General features: G+C 50.6%; 1 protein-coding gene across 4 annotated transcripts in view; it reads right to left on the reverse strand.

The window, feature by feature from the left end:
• Window positions 1-21,289, reverse strand: part of PAX6 (paired box 6) — a 31,929-nt gene extending 10,640 nt beyond the window's left edge. For 2 of the 4 annotated variants that reach the window (XM_056850793.1, XM_056850792.1), the window contains exons 1-5: window positions 21,245-21,289; window positions 15,009-15,139; window positions 14,136-14,177; window positions 13,826-14,041; window positions 12,749-12,914 (exon numbers count right to left, since the gene is read on the reverse strand). In XM_056850793.1, the coding sequence (XP_056706771.1) occupies window positions 12,749-12,914; window positions 13,826-14,041; window positions 14,136-14,177; window positions 15,009-15,139; window positions 21,245-21,254 (565 nt within the window). In that variant the 5' untranslated portion in view covers window positions 21,255-21,289. The remainder of the gene's footprint in view (window positions 1-12,748; window positions 12,915-13,825; window positions 14,042-14,135; window positions 14,178-15,008; window positions 15,140-21,244) is intronic. The other 2 variants (XM_056850795.1, XM_056850794.1) reach the window with 1 other exon arrangement.
• Window positions 21,290-22,788: the final 1,499 nt, after the last annotated feature.

Below are 22,788 nucleotides of genomic sequence, written 5' to 3' on the forward strand. Positions count from 1 at the left end.
CTAAAGTTGGAGGGGCCGTGGCTCAGTGGTAGAGCATCTGCTTGGCATGCAGAAGGTCCCAGGTTCAGTCCCCGGCATCTCCAGTTAAAGGGACTAGGCAAGTAGGAGATGTGAAAGACCTCTGCCTGAGACCCTGGAGAGCCGCTGCCAGTCTGAGTAGACAATACTGACTTTGATGGACCAAGGGCAGTATAAGGCAGCTTCATGTGTTCATGTGACTAAAGCAGGATGGAGTTAAGAAATATTTAAATAATAATGTTTTACTATATGATCGAAGAATGGATACATATCTTTTTATGTCTTACTAATAACCAGATATCTCTTCTTGACCCCATCCTCAATATAACAAGTTTAAATAGAGTTTCGAGGGAATATGGTTGCAACTTTTGCAAAATGCCCTGAAAGATCCTTTGTCGGAGAAATTTATTTACTTATTGCTACATTTAAAATAGTGATGTTCAGTATTTCAGATTATCTATAATCAGTAATGCCTACCTAATCAATTAGATGTTGATAGGTTTGCAGAAAATGCTATTAAGAAACCAAATCAAGCTTGTAATCTTTTAAAAAAAATATTTATCTAGTTTTGATTTGAATTCTGCACAGTCAATTTCATTTTAAAGGTTGTGAATTTAGAAGTGCCGGCATTGTTCTGCAGTTTTATTCAACTATTGTATGAGTGTGCATTGCCTTGACACCTATTACAGAGCACAGCTGTAATTATATCATCACCAAGAACAGGCTATAATTGCTGAAAATGGAATTTTATATTTAGATAAAAGGACTGTCCATTCTTTGTAATGTGTTGCACCAGAGAAAAGTAAGATTTCTTTTAAAAAAATTTAACATGTAATTTTAAAAAGAAATAGTAGTGAGTTCGCTAAGTAGCTAAATATGCTATTTTGCAGCTGAGCGCCTGGCATATCGTTTAAGCGGTACATTTTTAATTAGGGCATTTCCACCACTTTTAATGTAATTTCTATCATTAAACAAGGGAAAGTTTTATTGTTTTCACATTGCTGCTGGAGGTAAAGATATGCTCGTGGTCTAGCTGTCTTTCAAAGTGTCTGCAGACACTGAGGGGAAGGGGAAAGGAGGGGGGAGAAGGGGAGCTTACAAAAGGAACGGACATTTCTGAGGAGGCAGAGGAGAAGTTGTCAGTGAATTAACTCTCCCTTTCCTTTCAGAGCATAATTCAGAGTGGTTTTTGATGTCGCTAAATAAAAACACACACACACACACAGAATTAGGGATTCTTTTTAGCACAAAGTTGCTGGAATCAGAAGAAGAGGGGGGGAATCGCTAAAAAATAAATGGCCAGCTTTCTCTCTCTCTCAGCTTGGAAATATATTTGTGGGAAATCAACTTTAAAGTAATATCATTTATAATCAGCTCACAATGGGCCTGGCCTTCAAAGGCTGAAGAGAATTGTGACAGGATCTGGTTGGGATCTTTTCAAACACTTTGAAATGTTTTAAAACCCCAACTTTCTCTCCCATTTAAACAGTTGGATTCATCTCCAGTGGTCACCATATGGGCGTTTGGAGATCTATTGAGATGACCACCAACACTTGAATAGAGCAGGGGCTGCTTTTCACCGGGACACAATGCCCGCAGAGTAAGGGAAACTATTAAACTCTTGGGGCAAGGAGGAGGGTTGGCAAACTTTCGTGGGCAGAATTTGGAGGACACAATCAGGCCGGCCTGACAAAAGGATTCTCTTCAGGCTCGCCGTGGCCCACATTGTATCACAAGGATCCCAGTCAACAGACTTTTCAGTGAAGTATGTTAACCTTTAGGCACAACTATCATTAATCACTGTCCCCTGGGCTGGGCTACTCAATGCTATTTAGGATTTTTTTTAAAAAAAAAAACTTTCTATAGGAGCCGAGGAAGAAAGAAAAAACACCCCTAAACTGGTGAATAGGCCAGCTCCATACACTGAGCCTGTTTACTCAACACCAGAAAAAGGGGGGGGGGTAAAGGAGAGGGGAGAACTCCTTAGCTTAGATTAGAGAAGCTTCACCTAGCAGAGAAGAGGGTCCTGAGACGAGGGCCCTGTTTTTTGTTTGCTAGCCCAAGTTGGCTGCTGACTTTTCGGGTGTTTTCAGAGGGAAAGGCACTTGTGGGTTTCCACTTTGCTTTTAACAAACATCCAGCCAGCTCAAGAGCCGTCCTCCTGCTGGCTTCCGTTTTTTTCCTAAGCGATGCTGCCGGGATGGTGGAATCTTAAGCCTCTGGATCCCTTTGGCATTCCGGTTTAGGGAACTCAGCACAGAACACCCACCTGTGTTGCAACAGTTCTTAGAGGATCACATGCCTGTAAGGCAGCAGTCCTTATCAGGGAGGTCAGTGGGACTCACTTCAGAGGAAGCATACGTAGGCTTCCACCTTTGCCTAGGGATGCAATACCTTCCTGGGTACCACGCTCATGTATTAGAGAGGGGAAAGAAGCAGGGGACACATGAGCGATTAATAACTGATGTGATATCCTTGTGCTTTGTACCTGTATGGCACTCATATAAATCAGCTAAGATCGGGTATTTGGATTAATGCTTTCAGCACCTTTACTGGGCAGTAAGATTTGGATGGGAGACCACCAAGGAATACCAGGGTTGCTGTGTAGAGGAAGGCACTGGCAAACCACCTCTGTTAGTCTCTTGCCATGCAAAACCCCAAAAAGGGGTCACCATAAGTTGGCTGTGACTTGATGGCACTTTACACACACACACACAAGACCAACTGTGTTTGATAGTATTTACTCCCAAGTAAGTATGCTTGGGATTGGAGCTTGAGCCGGTAAGGGGTCTTCATGCATGATGGATTTCCTACACAGATCTCACTCCCCCTTTGCTTGTGAGACTAACGCTGTCCACTTTATTTACATGGGGCAAAAATAAACTCATGCGCACAGTGGCAGACTGGGTCTAAAAATTTTGGTTGCCAGGAGACAAAGGGGGCCCACCCACAACTATAAGGCTGTCATTTAATTCTTATTTTTAACATATTGGCTAATGTTTAAGGGGCCCCACTTCATCAGGGGCCCACAGGGCTCACTTGCCATCAGGCAAGCTGACTCAATGGCCACTCCCCCACTGCATGCACATGTGCTGATGGTGCATGTACAATTGCCCTCATGGGAGCAGGAGAATCTCCTGGAGAGGTTCTCCCATGGGGAACTTGGGATATAAATATTTTAAAGATAGATAGATGATAGGTAGGTAGGTAGGTAGGTAGGTAGGTAGGTAGGTAGGTAGGTAGGTAGATCCTTCCGTTTAGCCAGACTTCAGATCGGGCTGCCACAGACAAGCGGACCCTACACTACTTCTGAACAAGCCGTGTTCAGGATGGCACTCAAACTGAGCATTTCCCCAGTCAAACCGCCCTAAATCAGATCTCTTGCAAATCAGCTAAAACAACTGCTGTGTTTAAAACATCTCGCCCCACTGTTGACTACAACAAAACCCATAGAACTTCATCAAGCACAAACAAAGTGGAGTTCATCGGACTGCGGACCGACTAGTGAAGAAGAAGAGAAAGCAACCCGACTGCCGGACTAGGCGAAGACAAGGGGTGAAAACGCACGGGAGGTTTTGCCTTGGATTTCCCCCTCTCCAGATGCATGTTTTCCCCATCCGAATTCTCAGAACTCAAAAATAAGCCCCCATGGAGAGTTTGGGGGAGTCGGATGGGGAAAATGTGCATCTGGAGAGCGGCAAATCCAAGGCAAAACCTCCCAGGCATAAGTGGCAAAGAACTACTGGAGCCCGCGGGACAAAATCGCCTGTACTGGAAACCGTCCGGCGTCGGCTTGTGAGTTTGACTGCGCATCATCTACAAGACACCAGTGTGTGTGTGTGAGAGAGGGGGGTGGTGGTGCATAAAAACATCTAATGCTTGGGCTTTCAGCCCCACTTCAGCTAGTCTGAGGTGGTTTTGCAACCGTGTGGGTTGCAGGGTTGCCCCCCTGGAGCAGATCCCAACGCTTGGGCGCAAGCCTGGTTTTGCTGACAGCGGCGGCGCAATCCCCATTGCATCTGGGTGCCTGTGCGTATTGGAAGGGGGGGTCTCACGCCCTGGCCCCGGGGACATGCCTTTCCCGCCAGAGGGCTTGTGACCCCCCCCCCGTGCATGTCAGCACCTATTCATGCGTGGCCAAGGCCGCCTGCCCTCGCCTGCCAAGGCCGCCTGCCCTCGCCTGCGCCATTCAGAGCAGAGAAACAAATAAAACTCGCTTCCAAGCGAGGCAGGGGGATCCCTCTTCTTCCAAGGTGAAAACGGCAGCCCAGATTTCCACCTTAAAGACTGGAGGGGTCTTTCTTCCAAACGGGACTCGAAACCCTTTCCCATCCCCGGCTGGACAGCCCTCCTAAAAACCAGGAAGGCTGCGATCTGGTTCCATCGAAATCAACGGAAAATCTCCCATTGACTTCAACAGGATGAAGTTGGCTCGCTCCTTAAACCGAGGGCCCTTAATTTAGTATTTATTGCAGGCTTTTTCGCTTTTCATTCCCCTCCCCCAGTTCCCCTCCCCCAAAATAAAATAAAAAACCAAACGAAACAAACAAACGAAAAACCCGGGTGTCTGTTAAAGCTATTTAAAGGTTTGATCCGGCAAAACAGATATGTTTCTTTTTTTGAAATGTCAGACAATTAAGATATCTTTCTTTCTTTTAATGGGGGGGAGAGACTTTCTCCCTCTCTCTCTCTCTCTTTAAAAAGAAGCCCTATAAAGGAATGAACTCAATAGTCCGTTCCACCTTCTAGACCTAATCCGCCAGAAAGCGACTGAATATGCTGTCCCTATTATCCTATAGCTAGACCATCTGACGCTGGGTATAGGATTTGTTTCCAGGAAAGAAAAAAGGAGGGGGGGAATAAAAGACGCTGGGAAATAAAATCATTCCTTGGTTTCTTAGTGTCTTAATCAGTGAGGCGGAAAACTAGCACAAAAAAAAGAGAGAGAAAAGAAAAAGAAAGAAAGATAGCAAACCGATTGCGGCACCTTTCAGCTCCAGAGCTAGGATCAAAACATTGCAGCATCTGTTGAAAGAGAAAGTGTCTAAATCCTATAGAAGGCTTTAGTCTTACAACGAGGGGGGAAAGGGAAGGGAGGGGGAGATAAGAAACAGTGTCTCGGTGATCCCTAAAACCGCTAAACCACTGGAGAATTTCTCCCGGATAGAGATGTCTCTTTTTGTTCTGTCAGCCCTCGTGCAGCCATTATTTTATGCTCCCGCCGCATGGCGTTGATCAGATTGAGACCATATTTGTCCCCCTCTGAGATCTAACCCCGCCTTATGCTTCGGGAGTGACGGACTCTTAAAAAAAAATCCAGGAGCACAGAGACAGCCCCGCGAGGGGACAGAAAAACGTTAAGAGATGGGCATGAATGTTCCCGTTTTATTAATGTTAATTTGGTGGGGTGGGGTGGGGGCTTGGGGAGAGACCCCCCCCCCCCGCTAGGCACTGCCCCTCAGGTCTTCTCCTCTCTTCTCTTTCTTCTTCCATCTCTCTCCCCCCTCCCCCCACTTGGGGCCAAGAATACAGCCGAATCTCTCCTTCCTCCCATTCATGTGCTTTAACTGTATGGCGACCGATGATTAATGGGGTCTTGGAGGCTCTGGCGCTCCCGCCCTGAGCACGGCCATTTATGCATGGGAGGTTTTGCCTTGGATTTGCTCCTCTCTAGATGCGCATTTTCTCTATCCGAGAACTCGACAATAAGCCCCCATGCAGAGTTTGGAGAATTCAGTCGGGGAAATGTGCATCCAGAGAGTGACCAAATCCAAGGCAGAACCTCCCATGCGTAACTACTCCAGGAGTAGTTACTACTCCTTAGCATTTCGGAGCGGCTTAAACCGCGGCGGGGCCCTGATCCAGGCAGACCTGGGCCTCCCAGGGGCGCTTAACTTGGAAGTCGGCCCCATTGCACCCAATGGGGCTGACTTCCGAGGAGCCACGCTTAAGGCTGGGTGGAATGTCTCGTGTGTATCTAGGGAGCGGGTTTTAAACATTGTACTGAAGTCTCCTTTTGAAGCCAAGGGGGCTTAGAAGTGCTTCAAGGAGCGAAAACGCACGGGAGGTTTTGCCTTGGATTTGCCGCTCTCTAGATGCACATTGTCCCCATCTGAATTCTCAGAACTCTGCATGGGGACTTCTTGTTGAGTTTTGAGAATTTGGCTGGGGAAAATGTGCACTTGTGTGCCTGTTAAGTGCCGTCAAGTCGCTTCCGACTCATGGCGACCCTATGAATCAATGTCCGCCAAAATGTCCTATCTTAGACAGCCTTGCTCAGATCTTGCAAATTGAGGGCTGTGGCTTTCTTGAGTCCATCCATCTCATGTTGGGTCTTCCTCTTTTCCTGCTGCCCTCATTTTAAATGTGCATTTAGAGAGCAGCAAACCCAAGGCAAAACCTCCCATGCTTCAAGAGATCCAGCAAAAGGAAAGCATTGAAATTAAACGGGAAATCCCAAACGACGTTCCTGGGTTGCAGCGCCGATAGCCCTCAATTCGTGGTGGCGCCCCTACCCCGATCCCAGAGAGGAGACCCCCCCTGCTTCGGTTTAAAGGCGCGGGGGTTCAGCCCGGAGGATTTCCTGGCGAAGAGCACGCCTGGCGTGAAAGGAGTGGGGATCAGGCTTCCGTTTCAGGGGCTGTCGGGTGTAAACAGCACCGGGAGGCATGGCACCCTAGGGGTCCCCTGGGGTCTTTTCAGAATGGGTGTTGCCTCGAGGATTTCTGCCCTACAGCACCCGCCACTTTCTAAACAGAAACTAGATAAAAGGTATTTTAAAGGAGTTTGAATCCTTTGTTTAAGAAAGTACCTTGATTCGATTTGGTTCCTACAATATGGGGGTTCAAGCAGTCTATAATTTGTTTGTCTAAAAAAAATCGACCCCCAAACCCCATCGGGGAGGGGACAAACAGGCCCTAAAAAATAGGGCGAGTTCCCAGAACTTCTCCATGCGCCAAGCAGAGCCTCATCCCTTGCTGTGCCAGCCCTAGAGATGTTGCCACACTCCAGCTTTTCATACCCTCAACAGCGGTAGGATGCAAAAAACCCCTCAAACCTCTCCGTCTCTCCTGGCAGGTGTGCAGGACTAGATCTAGGGGTCAGGTACACTGCAGTGGCAGGAGGTAGGGAGGCTCAATTGCTAGGAAGAGATGGCCCATTCTGCAGCATGTGTGTGTGTGTGATGTGCCGTCAAGTCGCTTCCGACTCATGGCGACCCTATGAATCTGTGTCCTCCAAAACGTCCTATCTTTAACATCCTTGCTCAGATCTTGCAAACTGAGGGCTGTGGCTTTCTTTATAGAGCCAATCCATCTACTGTTGGGCCTTCCACTCTTCCTGCTGCCTTCATCTTTTCCTAACATGACTGTCTTTTCCAGTGACTCTTGTCTTCTCATAATGTGACCAAAGTACGACAGCCTCAGTTTAGTCATTTTAGCTTCTAGGGTCAGTTCCGGCTTGATTTGATCTATAACCCACTGATTTGTTTGTTTTGGCAGTCCAGGATAACTATAATACTCTCATCCAACACCACATTTCAGAGGAGTCTACTTTCTTCCTATCTGCTTTCTTCATTGTCCAGCTTTCACACCCATACATAGTGATAGGGAATAGATGGCTGCTGCTACTTGGGAGAGACTATGGCCACTGAAGAGGAGGGGGAGCTAAAGTTTCTGAGGAGATTTCAAAGATGTCAAGTTCTATACAGTGGGAGACATAGACACCCCAGGTAACTTTCTTTGGCCTCTCCAATCTCCCTCCTTCCCTCAACTGAGGAACCCTCTGCTCTTCCACCTGCAGGACCTTCCAAGTCCTTGTCGACTTGCCCCCCTCTTCAAGGACCGTGGGCTGACAGTGGTTGTGGTAGGTTTTGGGCACCTGAGACTTCTGGGAGGGGGGCTTAGGGCACATTCTAAACACTCACAGAGGAGTTTGGGGGGGGGGCTGGTGACCATTAATGGTTGAGAATGCAACCCTCTTTCCCTGCCCCCCTGCTTTGTGCTCTGCTGAGGGGCTGCAAGCCCTGGAGCAGCCTGGAGTCCAATGGGGAGGAAGGGACCAGGAAGGGCACTTCTCTTCCCCTCCCACGCTGTAAAACTGAAAGCTGTGCTATGCTTTGCTTTGCCAGAGACCACAGGTAGACCTGCCCCCCATCTGTTAGGCTTGGCCTTCCCCAAGAGCCTGATTTTACACCTTGGGAAAGGGGGTGAACAAGAAGGGAGGGCTGTGCTTTAGGTGCCCTCAGTTCGCTCCTGACTTATGACTCAATGACCTCCAAATCTTCCTATCATTAACATCCTTGCTCAGGTCATGCAAACTGAGGGCTGTGGCTTCCTTTCTTGCATCAGTTCATCTCATGATGGGTCTTCCTCTTTTCCTACTATCTTAGAAGTTTCCTAGCATTATTGTCATTTCCAGTGAGTCTTTTCCAGTTCCTAAAGTACAGTAGCTTCAGTTTAGTCATTCTCGCTTCTAGCAACATAATGACCAGACAAAGCTTTTCTTGGGCTGTACTTTAACAGGCTGCAAAGGAGCATGAAGAGCATGTCAAAATTCCCATGTCAAAATTATGTGCACTATATATTTTTTAAAAAAATGACCAGGAAAAACTTTCTCCTTGGGCTGGGTTTTGATGTGTGCAGATGGACTGAGGGAATATTCAAACATTATAGATAGACAAAATAAAGTAAAAGTGTAATTATTCATTAGCAGTTCATAGAGGTCAACATAATTTATTCTATGTAAGTGTGTGTGTGTGTGTGTGTGTGTGTGTGTGTGTGTGTGTGTATTCAAGAAAAATATATATACAATATACGGAGGGTTTCATTTAGTGTCCCCCCCTTCGAAAAATGCAGATTCGGCCCTGGAACCTCCCAATCAACTCTGTCAGCCTTAAAAAAGTGACCCTTTTATTAGTCTGAGCTACAGCAAAGGCCGATGGAGCCTTTCTGACTTCCAGAGCCGATCTGAGTCGACTGAAACCCAAGCCTAGGAGCCTCTGGATTGCAGAGATCTCTGTGGCTCTCTCTAAGAAGCCTGCCAGCAAAACGTGGAGAGGCGGTCTTCCCTAGACTAGAGCTGGGGTGGGGGCTCGCCCTGGTTTTAAACAGCTACTCAGAAGCCAAGCCTGCAGCCAGCGCCCCCTAAAATGTAAAGGTCATTTATGCATGGGAGGTTTTGCCTTGGATTTGCTGCTCTCTAGATGCACATGTCCCCCAACCAACTTCTTAAAACTCAAAAATAAGCCTCCATGCAGAGTTCTGAGAATTCGGATGGGGAAAAATGTGCATCTAGAGAGCGGCAAATCCAAGGCAAAACCTCTAAGCCATAAATGGCCTAAGCAGTGCATCCCTAAGGAGAGTTACTCCAGTCTAAGCCCATTGAAATGAACGGGCTTAGACTGGAGCAACTCTTCTTAGGAATGCACTGTAAGGGACTCAGAGACGCCTGGGCTTCGGCGGGCCAGAGCCCACCCTGGGCGGGGCAGCCGGGGAGGTGAGTGGCAGCCGGAGGGACCCTTCTGCCGCGGCACAGGCCCGATGCCCCCAGGCTCACGGGTGGCCTGCTACAGGCTCACCCGGAGCAAAGGTGCCAGGCTTCTGCTGGTTGCTCTGGACTTCCCCTTGGGCCATTGCCCAGCCCTGGGAACAGCATTCCAACCACAGGGAAGTCAGTGGGCTTAGAAGGGGTGTGGGGGAAGAAGAAGAGTTGGTTTTTATATGCCGACTTTCTCTACCACTTAAGGGAGACTCAAACCGGCTTACAATCACCTTCCCTTCCCCACAACAGACACCCTGTGAGGTAAGTGAGGCTGAGAGAGCTCTCAGAGCTGTGACTAACCCAAGATCACCCAGCTGGCTTCATGTGGAGGAGTGGGGAAACCAACCCGGTTCACCAGATTAGCCTCCACAGCTCCAAACCACTACTCTTAACCGCTACATCACGCTGGCTCTCACCACACGGGGGGAGGTACTTGTGAACTTCCTGCATTGCGCAGGGAGTTGGACTAGATGACCCTGGCGGTCCCTTTCCAACTCTACGATCCTATGCTTCTAAGGGCGGAGTCCCGCTTGGGGTTGCGCTGGGGGGTGGGGGTGGCGCTCGACCTACATACTCCCGCATTCGTGGGCGGCGTGCCGGGCTCGCTTTCCTATCTCACGCCAGGGGATGGGACGCCCTTTCAAGCCAACTGGGGAGAGCCGGGTTCATCTCGGCGCGGGCGGCTGACTGATGAAAAGGCACGGGAGGTTTTGCCTGGGATTTGCCGCTCTCCAGGTGCACATTTTCCCCATCTGAATTCTCAGAACCCTGCATGGGGGCTTATTGTTGAGTTTTGGGAATTTGGCTGGGGGGAATGTGCATTTAGACAGTGGCAAATCCAAGGCAAAACCTCCCGTGCATAAATGGCCTGAGAGGCGCGCCTCTGCCCCCCCCCCCCCCGGCGACTTCCTCAAGACTTTTCTCATCCCCTCCGAGAGCCGGGAGCTTAACAAGACGCCCCGAAGCTCTCTGCCTTTGCAGCGTCCCTCCTAGATTTGCTCCCCTTCTCTTAAAACTGACATGTCTAATTGGCAAGCAGTGCCGTATCGTGTCCAGGGGTCTCCTGTGGAACATTTCTACAGCTGTCTTCTCCAACTAGGCGCTTATTCATGTCGCCTTAATGAGAAACAAAACGATCTCTAATGAGCAATTACAGAGCGACAGAATTGTTCCCATAACAAATTCTTGCGTGTGACAGAAACATCCTTTGTACCAGATATTCCGCATATTGTTACTGATTTCTTTCTCTCTTTCCCTCTCTCTCTCTGCCCCGGTGCTTTAACCTCCTTTTGGGGATGGAAACAAAAAGCAGGTTGTTGGGGGGGGAGACACCTCTCTCCTTGCAGACCGTCCACAAGCGGAGGAGGGGCTGCTGGGGAAGAGAGGCCCCGTGGGGGGGGGGGGGGAGAAAACCCAAACAAACCAGAAGCTATTGAGCATCTCAAGGAGAAGCAAGGCAGCATCCCTTTATCCCGCACAGTAACCCCTTGTCGTGCCCTACGACAATTACCTATTAATCTTCAGGGTAAACAGTGGCCTGTCTTGGCAAAGTTGGAGCTGGTCTATCTGAGGGTGGATTAGTCAGGGGTCTGGCCAGGGTGTCAGCTTGCCCCATGGAAAGTGGGCCCCTGATGAAGTGGGCCCCCGTAAACATTTGACATGTTAAAAACGTGAATGACCTTTTTAGTGGCTTGAAAATAGAATAGAAGTTCGAATACTATTACTGTACGCAACAAACATTTTAATGGTACCTTTTCCCCCACTTGTGTATTTTTTGAAAATTTTATTTGTTTCTTATAAAAAAACATTAAATGATAGCCTTATAGTTGTGGGTGGGCCCCCTTCGTCTCCTGGCAACCAATATTTTTAGACCCAATCCGCCACTGGGTACACCAGTGAGGAGCAAACTCCAACCAACTCCAACCTGGATCGTAAAACTCGAATAACCACAGCGCTGGGTGAAATCGAATCCCTTCACCTTTTACATACAAATACCCCCCCACTACGCTTGTTTTTCAGTAAACTTGGGAGGGGGGGACATTCCGAGGAAAGCAGAAATGAAAACCACCCCGCTAATAGGGGCTCCTAGAGGCAAGGAATGTCCGGCCATTTACGCAGGGGAGGTTTTGCCTTGGATTTGCACATCTAGATGCACATTTCCCCCATCCTAATTCTCAGAACTCTGCATGGGGGGGGGGGGGCTTATTGTTGAGTTCTGAGAATTTGGATGGGGAAAATGTGCATCTAGAAAGCGGCAAGTCCAAGGCAAAACCTCCCGTGCATAAACGGCCTCCGTTTCTTTCTTGCCCGTCATCTTTGACGCTCCCGGCTCATAGCTACCTAATTTGTCAATTACACTTAAAGCGCAATCTGATACAATGATGTTGATCTGGCAATCTGTCAGCGCTTCGTCGTCGCAGACTCTTTGCAGAGTCTTATCAAAGTGCATTTTAATCGGGAGAGGGTGTGTGTGGGGATTTCGATAGGAGGCCATATAGGAAGGGGGGGCTGGAAGAGGGACGGAGAAAAATGCAAACCAGACTCTGAGGCCATTTGTGCATGGGAGGGTTTTGCCTTGGATTTGCCGCTCTCTAGATGCACATTTTCCCCATCCTGAATTCTTTGCATGGGGGATTATTGTTGAGTTTTGAGAATTTGGATGGGGGAAATGCGCATCTAGAGAGCGGCAAATCCAAGGCAAAACCTCTCAGGCATAAAAGACTACCGTTTCCCCATCTGACTCCTCAAAACTCTGCATGGGCGTTTATGGCCATTTATGCATCGGAGGTTTTGACTTGGATTTGCCCCTCTCTAGATGCACATTTTCCCCATCCGAATTCTCCAAACTCAACTGTGCAGAGTTTTTGAGAATTCGGATGGGGAAAATGTGCATCTAGAGAGCGGCAAATCCAAGGCATAACCTCCCGTGCACAAATGGCCCAAGTTTTAAAATCTCCTCGGAAAAGCCTTCCAAACGGGTCACGCTCCTCTTCTCCCAATACGTCACCGTTGACCATACATTACAATATGACACACTGCGGCGGAGAGGAAGGGCGGGGGTGGGTGAGGAGGCAGACAGCCCTGTCCGGTCCTGTCCCTTCTGACTTTGAGGGGTCGCTAGAGACATCGGATCGGTGGGGGGTGGGAGGGAGGGGGAGAAGGCGGAAACGGCGGGCCTGGCCTTCCTTACCTTGCGTGGGCTGCCCCGGCACCGAAGTCCCCGGGTACCACCCGGGCCTCGTCCCCCAAGTCCCCGTCTGGCCGTTCAGCATCCTTAGCTTGTCGTACATTCCATCGGCACCCATCTGTTGCTTTTCGCTAGCCAGGTTGCGGAGGACTCTGTTGATCGAGGACACCTGAAAAGGAAGGGGCGTTCAGTAAAACGGGAGCTGCCAGGAGTCCTCTAGAACACCACGCAAGACCCACCCACCCCCAGCCGTCGTGCCCTGGATCCCACGATCTGCCTCCTTCGAAGAGAGAGCGTTAAAACTCAGTCCCAAATCCCATTTACAAGGAAGCGGGTCCCACCGTCGTCACTGCGGTCGAATGTCATAAACCAAAACCATCTTTGTGCCCCGAGGCAGCCTTATTGACTGCAACAGGACTACCCTGGAGTAAACGGGTGGTGGGTTGCAGCCGTGTTAGCTTGAGATGGGAGGGTGCTATCGGAAGCAAGCGAGTCCCATTGAAATCGCGCTCCCCCGACCCGTCTGATTTGACTCAGGGTGTTCTTCCCACCCTCCTCCGCCCCACCCCCCAAAAAAACCATTTACAATGCAAAAAAACCCAAGTGGGTTGTGCTCATCAGGATTCCTTCTTCTGGAGAATTGCAGCTATGGAAGATGTACACCGGGTCAGAAATGTTTTTTCAACCTAGAAACAAACGCCAGGGGTTGCAATCTAAAATCTCAACGAAATGCGTTAAAAAGATGCCGGGTGAACAGCGGCGATTCACCCAGAAACATTTTGCCATCGGTCTTTTTTTTATTGGTTTTGCTTTGATCCCCGGGAAAAGTTGGAGAGATATAAAGAATATAGCTTTAGAATCTCCGGTAGCTCAAAAGCCAAGGATGAGTCGTGAGAAATAGTTTTTTTTAAGACCCCCCCCCCCAAATCTTCACGCCAAATGTTGGCCCTAGCATAAAAGGGGGAGCTTCTTAGCCTTCCCCAGAGCTAGAAGAACAAAGAGAAGGGAGGGTTAGCTGCAGCTCTCTGGGTATTTTCTAGGTCAGATAGGGAAAAAAAGGGGTTTTTTTGAGGAACTTACGCTGGGTATGTTATCGTTGGTACAGACCCCCTCCGATAGTAATCTGTCTCGGATCTCCCAAGCAAAGATGGAGGGGCACTCTCGCTTATACTGCGCTATTTTGCTTACAACTTCTGGAGTCGCTACTCTCGGTTTGCTACCTCCGATAGCCCGCGGTCGGATGGAGCCAGTTTCGTAATACCTGCCCAGAATTTTACTCACGCAGCCATTCGACACCTGCATCAGGGAAGCGGACAGAAAATCACATTATTAATAATTTCAAGACAAAAATAAAATTGTTTAAGTATGCATTAAACAATGACAAGCTTACGTTTTGATTGTCCAGCACTTGGACTTTTGCATCTGCATGGGTCTATAACACAAAAATATACCTTAAATGGTATGAGAACTTACTTAGAGAAGTTTTTTTTCTTTTTCTTTTTTCTTTCTTTTTTTAAAAAAATAGTACATTCGTGGCCCTACAAGCTACAAAGGTGGAAATTTTTTAACCCGCTTGAAAGGAGGGGAGGAGAAAAACGGGAGAAAAATGTCAGATTCGGGAGCAGGGTGGTTTCTATCGACCTCATCCGACCAGCTTTCAAAACATTCAGATTTCAGGGTGCGGATGGAGGTGGGGGAGGGCATGGGTGGTCTAGAAGGTGGACCTGCCATCCGGGGTCCCTAAGCCAAATCCCTTTGCCAAATTGTTTGCTCGCACCTCTTAAATGCCCTAAACAAGCACCCAAGAAACCATTGCGAAGGCAACCAGCGCTGATGACCAGATCGTCGCTTAATATGATATACATACAGGCATGCAGAAGATATACAAGGAAAATTATTACCCCCTGACACCTGCTTGGAACTCAGCTGCGTAACTATCTATGGGGCTGACTTCCAAGTAAGCGTATTTAGGGTGGGGGTTTGAACGGATTGCATCATCTGTTCAGCCCAGCCAACTAATAAAGGAACTAAATTACTGCGTTATCAAATGGCAATAAGACATAAGATTGTCAAGCATCCATTTATTTATCAATATATATATATATATCCCAATGGTTTAGAGAAGAAGTTCGAATCCCCCTCCCCCCAAGTAGGCTAGACAGAGGAAGGTAGAAGTCATTACAAGCCTTTCCCAGTACAGGCTGGCTTTCAAGCAAGGTAGGCGAAGGACGGCTCCGACTGGGGAGGCGACCCGCATTTTCACCTGCAGGATTCGGGAGATGTCGCACGGCCGAGCCCCGCTGTGCGCGAGTTCGACGATTTTCTGTCTGGTCGAATCCGGCAGCGGCCGGCCGTTCACAAACACGCCGCCGAGCTGGTTCACGCCGCTGTGACCTGCGAGGCGGGGGGGGGGGGAGGAAAAGAAGGAGAATGGAAGCCTTGGAGACCTGAGGATCGGGCGCAGGTCGGGCGAGCCAAGGGGGACGGGGAGGGCGAGGCCGGCAGGCGCTTGGGAGAGGGCTGGGGGGGGCGCGGGGGGCACGGGCGGGCAAGATTGGGCATGGGCGAGCCAAGGAGGACACAGCCCTGCAGTTTCTTTGTCACACACAGAGATTATCTCTCTCTCCATCCATCTCTCTCTCTCCATCCATCTCTCCCTCTCTCTCTCTCCATCTCTCTCTCTCTCTCTCTCTCCATCTCTCTGTATCTCACCATCTCTCTTTCTCTCTCTCTCCATCTCTCTATCTCTGTCTCTCTCTCTATCCATCCATCCATCTTCCCACCCAAGCAAGCCAAGGTATAGCAGTAGCAATAGCAACTTTCACCTCAATCCTTGTGTTAGTTGCAAAACAATAACACACATACACATAAAGTACAAGATTCCAGAGCAATCCTCAGATCAACCAGAAAGATCAACCTTCTCTGAATTGCTGTCCCCCCACATACACACACCGCCCCGCCACCCCCCCCATTGCATCCTCAACGCTGACTCCTCTCTAAAGATCCCATTCACGGTCTCAGCTCTGCCCCTCAGCCCAGAAGAGCAACATTGGGTTACACACATTCATCCAGAGACATCCTGTCAGCGTACTTGGCAGCCAGCGAGCGAGGGAGCCAGGCAGAGCCGGCTTGGGGAGCGGGGGTGGGGTGGAGGGGAAACCCCCTCCCTTGCATTGGGCGGGGGACGTGGGATGGACGCTCCTCCAGCCCCACATTGGGATCCCGGCAGCTCGAAGCTGGAGTCCGCCAGCCACCTCCGCCCCAGAGAAGGTCTCTTCTGTCCACCTTGGCCGCCCGCTCCGGAGCTCCTCAGAGCGGAAACTAAGCCAACAGCACCTCCTGTTTTCCCAACTCCCTGCCCTTCCAAAGCCACCCCCCAGCATCACACACCCCTCCCAGGTCCCATCTCTCCTCTGGAAAAAGAGGGGGAAGGGAATAAATTATTGTTGGTTTAAAAAAAGAAAGAAAGAAATGGAAGTGGTCGGAGCTTCGCCATGGTCCTGGTGCGTCCTCCCCAGCTAGGGCTCGCTTGTCCAAAAGGAGGCGACCGGAATGTCTGGTTTTATTTTGGGGGGGAAAATGGCTGGAAAAGCATCGCCAACCTGCCGCTCTAAGCTTTGGAGTCAAAGGCTCCCTGGAGAAGGTCCTGGGTTCTCTCTGTGTGTCTCTGCTCTCCTCTCCTCCTCTCTGCGGAGCCTCCCGCTAAATTGACTCCCCGAGACTCCGCTCCTTAGCAATAAATAAGCTCCAAATATAGAAGAGGGGGAAAAATATGATGAGCCTCCCTGACATTTGTCTTTAAAATAAAACTAGCTGCACGTCAAGTTTGAGCTTAATTTCTGGGAATAGGCGGAAGTCGCCGCGGATCATGCATGGGAGGCTAATTGAAAAGATCAGTCGGAGCACTTGTGGCAGGACATGTCACTTCGTGACAGCGCTCCGCTTTTGAGGATCGCATCGTCACGACAAACGGGAGCAGGATAAAAACGACCCTTTCCGTCCGGATCTGGGTATCACTCCGACGAGACTGAACTCTACTCGCTTCCCCTCCGAGGGGAGGCGGCTTTTTTTTATTTTAAGGTAGCCACGGGGGCCAGCGCGGACACAACCGAGGGGGCACGCTGCCTCTCCCCTAAATGCGAAGTGACACCCGGTTTGGGGAGCTAAGGGAGGGGGGAGGGAGGGAGGAGGCGGGAGCCCCCCAGAACGTGTATGGTCAGATGTGGGTTTCCCAGACCCATCCGTCGAGGAGGCCCTGTTCCTGCGACGGCTCAGGCTCATCTGAAAGGGACCGCCGCTCACCTCCCCTTCGGTTTAGAGAGGGAGGAGGGGCATCTGCACCCTTCCCCCCCCCCCCCAGCCCCATTGCGATTTACTTCCCCTGGGCGCAAACTAGGGCGAAAACGCATGGGAGGTTTTGCCTTGGATTGGCCGCTCTCTGGATGCACCTTTTCCCCATCTGAATTCTCAGAACTCTGCATGGGGGCTTATTTTTGCCTTTTGAGAATTTGGCTGGGGAAAATGTGCATTTAGACAGCGGCATATCCAAGGCAAAACCTCCCATGCGTTTTCGCCCTAGATTCACCTCCCCGCCCTCTTTGTCCAGGATTCCAGTGATATCCGGGCTGCCTCCACTACAGCCTGAAGGGGCCCGATCCAGCCGAAAGGAAGCACTTTCCGAGCTGCCGCAGCGCGATCCCAAGCCTCTGTTGAAGGGGGGGGGGGGCTTCCACCGAGCTGGATCTTCCTTGGCCCTGAAGATCCCGCTGGATCTCCGCCTGCGCGGCGCAGGAAGCCTGGCATTCCAGGAGGGGCCCTCGGCCCGCCGCCGGGAGCTGGAGGACCGGGTCCCAGCTCGATCCAGCAGTGGGAAGAGCCAGCTCCGTGCAAAAAAATAAAAATAAATAAAGGTTAAGCCTTAATCAATGCCTTAATTTCCCCGGGGAGCGCATCGAGCCCGGTGGCAATGATTATGCGGCTCGGCTTCTGGGGCCAGGCGGCTCATCGGGAAGCATATGGTGTCAATTTGGACGCTCGGCACCGAGAGACGCCCCGGCGATCCGCGCACAAAGCCTGGCGAGCCGGCGGCGCGACCTTTCCGCCAGCCCCGGGCCTCCGCCCGAGCGGGATCTCCGCGCTCCGGAGCCAAGGCGCGCGTAAAGGCATTCCGCCCTCGCCCGGATGCCGCCGCGCCGGGCCCGCGGAGAGGCCAAGGGGACCTCTGGGCGCCCCACATTTTGCTTTCCCCTCCCGGTTCGGCTAGATCCCAGGTCGGAGGCTGCCAGGCGGGGAGAGGTCCCCCACCGAGAGGATCCCGGCGACGGATCCCGTCAAATGACCTCACCGCGGCCCGCCTCGCCATCCAAGAACAGTTCCCCAGAAAGGGCGCGCGAGGGGGGGGGGTGGAATAGCCTCTTTGCTTTGAACGTTCATAGGAATGTGACCCGGCTCCTATTCCCAGGTGCTTCCTTGGGAGTAAATGCCATTGGAAGCAGGCGTGGGGCTGGGGAGTCCACGCCCTTGGTTCCTCTAGGACTGGCGCTCGGGTAAGCCAGGACAGGGCCGCTGCTGCGGAGTCCGATTCTACGCCCGTTCACTGGGAGAAAGTCCCACTGGTTTCAATAAAGTTTACGCTCAAGTATATGTGCCTAGGCTGGAGCCATAGAAGCTCCAAAGGATGGTTACAGCCCCGAATTAGATTCAAAAATATGCAGGGGGTGGGCAGTGGCGAAGGCAAGCAAAGACTCCGGTTCCTCAGGCTCCGAACTGGAGCACATTCGCTGGAAAGTGAATCCAGTTCAAAGGCGTCTTTTTAAAAAGAAGCGTTAAACAGAAGCAATTCGCCCCCGAACAGCAGTTTGTTTTTATCGCAGGGGGATTTTCTGGGAAAGGAAGGACCCGGCCAAGCCAAATAAGCCCCTTCGATTTCCATAGAGGACATTTAAGCACGTGCTCAGCCGTCCACTTGAAATCATTGGGACGAAAAAGAGCACCCGCGTGGCAGGATGGGGCCCTAAAGGTGCAGATTAGTAACCCGATCTCTCCCCCCACCCCCCAAAAAATCTATAAAGTGGGAAATCAGTGAGATTTATTTCCCAATAACTGCAGCTAGGAGTCCCTCCCCCCTCCAAATATGCCAGGAGGAAGCGCCCTGGGTTATTGTTGCATTCGCTGGCGAGTGGTCAGGCACATTTCGGACCTTCCCAGGTTTAGCGATCCCCCCCTCCTTTAGTGGCCACAGCGCTAGACTCAAGACCGCAGTCTTCTGAAATTGCATTTGGACTTCCCAACATTTTTTTGGGGGGGGGGGGTAAACTTGTTTCTATTCTACGGGGGAGCAGCCGACCCTGCCCCCTCCTTCGGGGCACAATGGGTGCAATTCGCTCCACTAAAACCCATGAGGAATTGTGCCACCCCCTGGGGTGGTGGCGGCGAGCCCATTGGATGGAAATAAGCCCGGTGGAATCTACTCCAAAACAAGCGTGCTTCTGGTTGCTGGTTTGTGTCACCAAGGGGCCATTTATGCATGGGAGGTTTTGCTTGGATTTGCTGCTCTGTAGATGCACATTTCCCCCATCCAAATGCTCAGGACTTAAAAATAAGCCCTCATGCAGAGTTTTGAGAATTCAGATGGGGAAAATGTCCACATAGAAAGCGGCGAATCCAAGGCAAAACCTCCCATGCATAAATGGCCACAAGATTCACTCTGGGTTGGGGGGTGGGAGTGGGGAGATTCTGAGGGAATACTTTCCAAACACGACAGGTACAGATACGCCCCAGGTACGACAATCCCATTCAGCCTAATGAGACTAACCATCGCAATGTGGCGTAAAGTCAACGAAACAGGGTAGACAGATTAAACAACGTAATGGGAGCAAATGCCAAGGAAATCGATGGAACTGATCGCCAAGCGGACGTATTTAGGATCCCAGCGCGAGGCTCTAAGGAAGCCACTGACTAGACCCTGCCGATCTGGTTTGTTGGACAAAGCGATTGAAACGGGCAACATCTCTCGGCCTTTCCCTTTCAGGCTCCCTCTGTCACCAGGCAGCCCCAGCCAGTTCATCGCGCATAAAGTAGGGTTTGCAGACAAATGCAAGCAGAAAGCCATACAGGTGCCCAGTACTTCTTTCCCAGCCGTGGCCTCCAGTCTTGACCGACTGCCCATAAATCCCCCCCACCCCACCCCCAAATTCTTCAGGCCTGCAGAGAACAGAACCAGGGTGGCCGACGTGGGAACTTTCCCTTCCTGGTTCGCTGCTGGGGCGCTTGCTAAAGTGGAGATCGACTTATAAAACGTCCGAGGCAGGCACAGTGGATTCCAGTTAGAGGCCTCCCTGGCTTGGAAAGAGATCGGGCTGTGTTAGGGAACGACCGCAGACGACCACAGAGGCGCAGGGATCCGGGCTTGGCGGCCCTGCCTTGGCCCAGTCTTCTAGGCCCGGCTGGTATTGACTGGGCTAGGGCGCCCAGACTGTGACCCTATTGGGCCTCTTCCAGTCCATCTGCCCGGCCAACCAGTACGGATCGATCGGGCCGGACCTAACCAGCATCCACAGCCGCGAACCCAACCTTTGGACAGAAACCAAGCCCATCTCTTTTCAGAGGACGCGGGCTCCTTTTCGAAGTGGGGGTGCTCACCCCTTTTTCTCGGCTTTCCCCCGACAGTCCGGGTTTCTTTGAAAGGCACTGCCATAAATGCTCCCGCATTTCCGTCCCCCCCCCCCCAACACGGTCCGGGGGTTCAGACACTGGCCGAAATCCTTCCTACGACCATAGCTCCAAGCCTTGCTGCTCGAACGCTTGGCTTCCAATCTCCAGGCCACCAAGAGCCCATCTCCAGCAGATCTTTTGGGAAAAGTCGGTACAAAAGAAAGCCCAAGCCAAGGATCGGCCGTCGCTCCTCGAAATCCCGCGCCACCAAGGCGTCCCTTCCCTTGACATTCAGCGCACTTTTCCGCGCAACAAATCCACGCACACTCACAAAGAACCGACTTCATTCCAGCGGCTGCAAACGAGGCGCCATTCAACAGTGACCAACCACCGCCACACTCAACGGCTGGCCCAACGAGGCAGACGCCATCCACAGCGCAACTAACTTACTCCTCCGTCCGGTTACTTGGAAGTAAGTGCCACCGACCGCTGTGGCTCTCACATCCGCCTAAGGAAGGAGGCTTCGGGATCGCAGCCTGACAAAGCTCCGTTCTCTCCACTCGGGCCAAAGAAGGAGCAGCCGCATCCCCTCCTACTCCACCATCCACAAACTGCATGGCTTAAGGGGACAACTCGGGAGGCGTTCGGCGCCGCCACGCTCCCCTTCTCCCTCTTTCCGGAAGAGACCGGTTCTAGAGCGATCAGGGTTTTGGAAAGGTGAAATCCTACACACACGCGCGCACACACACACACACCCGCCTCTTCCTTCCCCACGACCCACCCCGAACACATCCTTTCGACTTTGCGCGCTCGGGACGGCGGAACAGAAAGAGAAGAGTCACTTACTGTTCTGCATGGCGAACGGATGGAGCAAGATCCCACGTGGCTCGCTTACAGGGCTCTGTGAATGATAAAACAAGGCGCTCATCAGAGGGTGGAAACCCACCGGCAGCTCCTCTGTCAGGGGCCTCGTCTTTCCAAAGCAGCAGCCCTTCTGCCCAGACTGTGACTTCCCGAGGAGTGCCAACATTTCCTACCTTATACATATACACGTAGGTACATTATATATATATATGTGTGTGTGTATGTGTATATATCTATATCTATCTATCTATACACACACACACACACACACACACACGAAATGTTGGCATCAATATATATATATATATATATATATATATATATATATATATATATATATATATATATATATATATATAAACGTTGGCATCAGTATATCATGTTGGCATAAACACACACGCTCAAAAAGAAGAAGAGCAGCATAGGAGAGGAACAGTCTTTGAAATTAAGGTGCGGCCCCTCAGCACATTGGCTTGCAAGTGAGAGAAGCTCTTCTCAACTTCCAAGTAAAAATGTGCCTCCCGACGGCTTTGTAAGGATTCTCCTGCCCTGCCAGAGGAAGAAGAAGCTTTTGACTTGCCTGATTTATGGGTGGATTCTCCTCTCCTACAGTGTAACGACTGGCACATCTGCGTAGCGCTAGTTAAAGTCTTCCCTCTAGGAGTGAAATAAATAAATAATAAATAAAAAAAATGTCTTTTTCTCTCCCAATCATGCCCCCGTCATAGCTCCGACTCACAGTTGGATGGGAGTAGGAGATTTGCAATTCAAAAGATTCCCCGCGTTTCTTTAAAAGGAGCCAGAAAGAGTCCGGCTTCGAAGTGCGCCTCCTTGCAAGTCTGAAGAGTTCTGATCTGTGACACTTTTTTGTGCCTGTATTTAACCAACAGGAGCCTGACTTTTTTTTTTTTATCATGATTTCATTTTAATTTGCCGAAGGAAGAGCCCAGCGTATAGCCATCCTCTTGTCTAAGGCCAAAGAATCCTTTCTCTGAAAAGAGACGGCAGACAGAGTGTGTTGACACTTTTTTTGGAGGGGGGGGGAGGGGAAACCTTTCCTAATCGCTTCTGTGCAAATCAAAATCTGTCGTACTTAAAAAAAAAAAAAACATGTTTGGAGTTACTTTACTCTTTGGATGACGAGGGCTGGTGATTCCTTCAGCGGCGCTAACCAACCCCGTCCCCTCTTTCGAAGGGGGGGGGGCGAGAGAAATCCACTTATTGTGATTAACTTCTTTTTTGGTCTTTAGATCTTCCCCTTTTTCACTGTACTGTGACACACGCTGTCTACCTCGCCTCAGTGCTTTAAAAAGTAAGGCCAGGAGGGGGTGAGAACCGCTCGACAAAGCCTACAGAAGGCGAACAATGCCTCCCATTTTACTCCCCTACCCAAACCCGGAGCGCCAGACCCCCGGGCCCGGCCAGCCTCCTCCCGAACGGGCCGGCGCGGCTTCCAACACAACGTACCAACCAGCCTTCAACTCACAAAGAGCAGGGAAACAAGAGCCCTTCCTCCCTTCATTAGG

This window comes from Euleptes europaea, chromosome 6, assembly GCF_029931775.1.
Source record: "Euleptes europaea isolate rEulEur1 chromosome 6, rEulEur1.hap1, whole genome shotgun sequence".
Classification (NCBI taxonomy): domain Eukaryota; kingdom Metazoa; phylum Chordata; class Lepidosauria; order Squamata; family Sphaerodactylidae; genus Euleptes; species Euleptes europaea.